The 6140-nt window shown below is 40.7% G+C and overlaps 1 protein-coding gene across 1 annotated transcript in view; it reads left to right on the forward strand.

The window, feature by feature from the left end:
* Positions 1–1414: 1414 nt before the first annotated feature.
* Positions 1415–6140, forward strand: part of LOC104498383 (AT-rich interactive domain-containing protein 4A-like) — a gene marked incomplete at both ends in the record, with an annotated part of 19519 nt that continues 14793 nt past the window's right edge. Inside the window, 3 exons of the mRNA XM_010141751.1 lie at positions 1415–1525; positions 3942–4007; positions 4801–4891. Coding sequence (XP_010140053.1) covers positions 1415–1525; positions 3942–4007; positions 4801–4891 — 268 coding nt within the window. The remainder of the gene's footprint in view (positions 1526–3941; positions 4008–4800; positions 4892–6140) is intronic.

Consider the following 6140-nt stretch of genomic DNA (forward strand, 5'->3'; position numbering starts at 1 on the left):
CTGCCCGCCCGCCCGCTCTGGGTTCCCCTCGCAGCCCGGCCGCCCCCTCACGGGGAGACCCGCGCTGGCACGGGTGAACCTTCAGCCGCCTCCCCCTTCTTGTTTTGCAGTGTTTTCCCGTGTGCTCGCGGGGAGGAGAAGTCTTTGAGCTGGAATCCCTCAAATAACCTTTGAAGATGAAGGTAGGCTGGCTCCGGAGCGGCGAACGGCGCTTTCCTCCCTCGCTAGCTTCGTTTTTAATCGCCCATCTCGGCTGAGCAACAGTAGGAACAGGCTCGCTGGGGTTTCGGTGCATGCTGTAAATCCTGTTTCTGCTCTCCAGCTGAGGTGTGGGTGAGCTGAGCTCTTACCGTCTTGCAGTAGTAGTCTGATAATCCACAGCGTCTTGGAGTTGTTGTCCTTTGGGCTACTGTCTCTAAATGCTTCCTGTATCAGCTAGCGCAAGTTTGCAAGACCGCAGCTTTTGTCCCGCCTTAGCTCTTGCCGGTTTGTTCGATACAAAGGCTTAACAATTGCAGTATAATTCACAAAAGACAGAAAACCCATTTGTTTCTTCGCCTTAAGAGTTGAAGAAATAATAAGAAATTATTTATTTGTTTTAAAGCCAGCAGAAAACAAGATATTTTATATTCCATGCTGATTTCCTATCTTGGTAGATGTTTTCAGCATGATTTTGTCCTCATCTATCAGTTGCTACCAGCACAATGAAGTGAAACTTTGAATAATAAAGTCCCGAATAAGGAAAACATGATGAGAAGTATTTCTCTCTTAAAATTCATAAGCCATTAAGCTTTGATAAGGCATTTCAGGAAAGAAAAACACTAGTTAACAGCTGTTTGAAAGATTACCACGCATTTCTCTGGAGGTCTCCTTTTAGTCAGCAGCAAAAAAAAAAGTATTTATAGAATGTTATAGACTTAACTGTAAGTGCTGGGATGATGGCAGTCTCCAGTGGTTTAAATAATCTGTGTCACTGGGTTGCTTATAGCTGAAACAGGTACAACTGCCTTTTATACTGCCGCCTTTGTGCAGTTGAGATACTTCCCTTCGTGTGCTGTACAGGAATGACTTGAATGAATAGTCTTGAATGAAGGGTAGTAGATGTTATTACACTTTTGATGAGGAGATGGTCCAAATATCAGTTCAATACCCTTGAAGATATTTCTGCGGATTAGACTGACAAAATTGGGAGGGGGTGGGTCAACATCCCTGGTAAAACAAAACTTCCTGCAAGTTGTTTGTTTGTTTTGGTGGGTTTTTTCGCTTTAAAGAACAGTGATTGCAGTTTTGAGTATGGACTGTGTTTATTGCTTAAAAGTCAGTAAGTCTGAAATTTTAGATGTAAAATTAAATGTATAGTGATGTGGCTGTAAAAATAAATTGAACTTTGTTCTTATTTTTTGTTTCTGAGTAGGCAGCGGACGAGCCTGCCTACATGACTGTGGGAACTGACGACAGTGCCAAGTACCGCGGTGCCTTCTGTGAGGCAAAGATTAAGACGGTGAAGAGGCTTGTGAAAGTCAAGGTAGTGTCCTGTGCTTGCTGTAGGTTGTGTTGGAAGGGCTGTCAGAGAAGATCCTGGTCCTAGGGTTAGGAAATGTTCCTCACCTCACTGCATGGGTTTTATAGAACACTTGAATGTTGCTTTTAATATTTTGGTGTGAGGTTTGGGGTGGGGTTTGCTTGTTGTATGTTCTTTTTGGAGCGGTGGGTTTTTGTTTTTTAGGAGGATGCTGGAGCAAGAACGAGCTTTCACATTGTCTGTTCTTGCTGCTTCTTTCCTGATCACGGTTGTCTTCTGCTCACAAACACATCAGTTTTGCAGCAGTCAGTTTGGATGTCACAAATAGAGGATTATGGCTTTACATGAGTAATAAGGAATAAGAGCAACCTCTTCAGAAGCACAAGTTCCATTTCGTTCCAACTGACATTCTCAGTTTTAGAGCTTGGAACTTAAGAGGCATTGCCAAAATAACATAACAGCAAAAAACCGTGGCAGGAATTAGTTTCTTAAACCAGGTTTTAGAGATGTCCAGGCTAACGTTTGTTAAGTTTTGAGCATCTTGCTGCTGCTTCTGAAACAGCATGTTCTGGCTGCAGCTGAGATTCTGCACACGCATAATGTGTAATGACACATGATGTTCATCGACATTTACAGGTCTTATGCCAAAGAAACAAAAAAGAAAGTCGTCGTTTTGGTGGTGCAGCACTGTTGTAAATGCTGCTGTAGGGGAACAAGAATAAAACGGAGTTAAACACACTAAGAACTCAGAGTAAATACAGAAACTGTTCTTCTGCTTTGTTTTGTCAGTCTTCCCACTTCCTACTTTCTTGTCTGTTGTCCAGGATATATAAATAAGGCCTTAGTGACCCAAACCCCCCTGACAGATAGAGAGGAATGCTTCTCTTTATAACCACACATCCAAGTTCTCAGGGGCTTTTATGCTGAGATCATGTAGAACAAGCTGTCAGCCCCTTCAGTTGTAGAAAGAGATCATATCACTTCACCAGAGGGCTTTTCATGAATAGAAAAATTAATTCAGGAATTGCAGTATTTCCCCCCGTTCTTAATGAGTACTTGGAGAAATTTGTGATGTTCTTTGAAATCTCTGTAAATGAGAAGCTCTGTAAGAAGCAGCATGCTGCCCTTCCTGGTCTGACAACCTTGATTTTGTGTCAGTTATCCGTGGTCTGGTAGAGAATTTGGACTGCTCATAGGTGTGAGTTTCTTTTTCTCATTAGATTCATGTGCTTTATTACTTTGTGATAAGATTTGGAAGTGTGTGAGGCTGCTGTGAGTTGGTGGAAATTCCTGTCGCTGTATCTCGGTTACAACAATTGAAGTTTTAACAAGCTAAGCCTGATATTGTAATTAAGAGCGTGTAGGCACACCCTGACACGCTTGCCAGGAGCGTAAAGAGTCCAACAAGTCCAGTCGTCTTCTCCTGAGGAGCAGGACAGCCTGTACTCGTCTCCATGCCGATGGAAACCTTCAAATAAAAATTGCATAAAGTGCATTATTAATACTCAGCACTCTTCTGGTGCATCGCTGGTGTCGCTTTTATAAATACAGACTGTAGCTGGGGGAGCCAGAAACCTGGACAAATGAAGCTCCTCGAACTCTTGATTCCTGAAAAGAAATAGCAATTTTGCTTTTTTTTTTTTTTAATTAAAACACCATAGCTGCCATAACAAACAGCAGTGAAACAGTTAACAGTGTCGACATACAAATATTCATCTTCTCCGTTTCTAAACTGAGTCTCTGCAAACTCGGGGATTTGAATTGCGCAGACTTCACCCTGTCTCATCAGTGTTACCTTCTCAAAGGCAGGAGTTTGGAGGGAGAAGCGCAGGTTCCTTACGCTGTGACTAATCCTTGTTTTCATTACGCTTGTAGAGATTCACATCTTTACCATAAAAACTTTCTCTTACTCAAGATAGCAGAAATGGTCAGTTTGGTGGTTTTTCTGTTTTGTTTTAGTAAGGAGCTCTTTATTTGGTTGTAGTTCAGTCCTCAGTGTGTTGTCTGCAGATGAGGTAGAGTGAGAGGTAAAAACCTGCTTAACCTTCCGATCTGGAAGCCCGGTTCCAGGTATGCCCTGGATTGCCTCAGTACCCAAACTTGCATCAAAACCTCTTCTCTTTGCCTTGGAAGGGCTGGTGTTTGATTTGCCTTATTCTTTAATTATGATGTTTCAGGTTAAATATGAAGCATGAAACTTGGGGCTTCCTGTCCATATACCTGTCCCTGCCAAGTAGTTCGTGTTCAATAATGTTTGAGTCCAATTGATAAAGGCCTTGCTTTTCCAAATTGTGATAAATTGTTATAAATAGAGTTTTACAAGCTTTTTGTGTGCTGTCCTTCAGTAGTTGTGCTCTATGAAGGAACGTGTAAGATATATATTAAGATACATATAAAAAAGTCCATTAATATCTTTCAGGTGGTCCTGAAGGGGGATAACTCAACTCAGTTAGTGCAAGATGACCAAGTGAAAGGACCTCTAAGAGTATGTATATTGCATGCCTGTTTTTCGGTAATCACTGAACTGATTTGTAAAACTTTAGATTTTGATGCTGTTTAGGAGGGCACCTGTTCGACAGAATTAAATCAACAGAAGGAGGCTCATTGGGATCAGATTGATTCTGAGTAATTAGTTTTAAATCTTGTCACTTTTAGAAGCTGTTTGTGTCTCTCCATAATTCACACGCAGTTTTGCACACGCAATGATTTTTTTATCTTATAAGTAATGAAACTTCTCACAAGTAATTGATAACTCATTACAAAGCTAAGTTCAAGCCCATTAGACAATAGTAAATAAGATTGTTGTGTTTAAAAATATACAAAAATATGTATTTGCCTTTTCTCTGCAGCTGCTGCAAGAACGCCAATGCATGTTGTAGGTTGCTACTGAAATTCTGATAGTACAACAGTCTTTAAAGTGTAGCAAGTAGTAGCAAGTAATAGTAGCAAGCGCAAGGGCATCACTAGTAAAGTAATAATTACTTTGATTATTTGAATATTTATTTCCAATTAGCCGCTGCCTATTTTTTGTAAGTCATGCTGAAATAAAATATGCTGAGTTTCTTACTGCCTTGCTGTCGACTTGCAGTTCAGCCTTCACACTTAAGGAACTTTGTTCTTAGCAGCTAAGTAACTAAATTTTACAAAGTAACACTTAGCTAGAAGGAATCTTAAAAAAAAATTAATCGAGCTTGCTGGAAGAAGAAATGCCTACATGTGTTACTCTCCGTTATGTGAGTTTGGGATTGCACGTGACCTTGAGATACTCCCTGTTGCAGGTTGGTGCCATGGTTGAAACCAAAATGCCTGACGGATCCTTTCAAGAAGCTGTTATCAGCAAGCTGACGGATGCTAGCTGGTACACTGTAGGTGAGTAGCCACGTGCCTTCGTTTACCGTCTGGAATCTTTGAACAATGTCTTTCTAATTATAGGTCATAATACAAGTAATTATATCTTGTGTTGTAAGACCTGAGATTTTGGAGGAGACTTCTTAAGGAAAGGTCTTGTTTCCTTTAGATTATATCTGAAGCGAAATGGAAAACTGCTTCGCTTCTCGTGTTGGAGGCTTGTGCACTTTTCAGTTACTGAGGTAGAAACCTTCAGGGTCAGTGGGATTTCCGTGTCGAACAAGAATTCAGTGCAAGATAAATTTCTTCATTTTGAATAATTGCAATTGCTCATTCAGATCTCTAGGTTTTTCTGAAACGGCTTTAACAGTAGATCGACAAAACCCAGCAACGTTCAAGTAATACTAGATAAGCAGATAAAAACCTGCAGTATTTGAACCGGGGAGCTTTGAAGCACCCGTCCGTTTTTGCAGAGCTCTCTTACAGCAGTGGAGTGTTACATTTCACTGATAGTAGTGTTGAGGGAGCGTGCTCCTCTTAATTGTCCTCTATATGCTGCTCCTTGGCATTGCTGTTGAGATTAGTACTTGTAAACTTAAGCTGTTTCTTACCAGCTGCCTTGTATACCCGGTGCATTCAGCTTTGCTTTCTGGTCTTCCCATACTCTCACGAGTTCTCTATCACATGAAATATCAACTGTTTTGGTTTATTGACCCCTTTTTTAATATATAAAGAAGGTATTTTCAGTACTCCAGCATTTCCATTGCTGTAGGTGAGGTTATGTTGTCTTTGGTGGGATCAGGATCAGGCCCTCACTGCAGATGATTTGGAAGGATTTACCACTTCATGATTATTGTTGCTATGTGCTTTAAATATAAGCCAGCTGACTTACCAGTCGGCAAAGCTCACTGCTCTTTGCATTTTTCTTCAAGATTATAACATTGCTGTTAAATTTTAGATTTAGCTGTAAAATTGTAGTGTATGTCAGGACAGGAAGGAAAGGCTGGATTATTTTGGAGTGCAGAAGACGTAAATCTACTCGATTTAGAGCTGTGATGTGACCTATTCAATGAGGAACACTGGACCTTCAACTTTGCTTAATGTTGGCGTAGATGTTCACTGTTCTGATACAGAAGAGATAAGAAACACAGTCTTGCGCTAATCATTTCACGGTGTATGAAGTAGCATTTCCATTTAACAACTCTTACTTATTTTAAAGTAGCATTTTGTCTGAATTTTGACGAGTAAACCAACTGCTCACATTCCTTCT

This window comes from Buceros rhinoceros, unplaced genomic scaffold (assembly GCF_000710305.1).
Source record: "Buceros rhinoceros silvestris isolate BGI_N320 unplaced genomic scaffold, ASM71030v1 scaffold45328, whole genome shotgun sequence".
NCBI lineage: Eukaryota > Metazoa > Chordata > Aves > Bucerotiformes > Bucerotidae > Buceros > Buceros rhinoceros.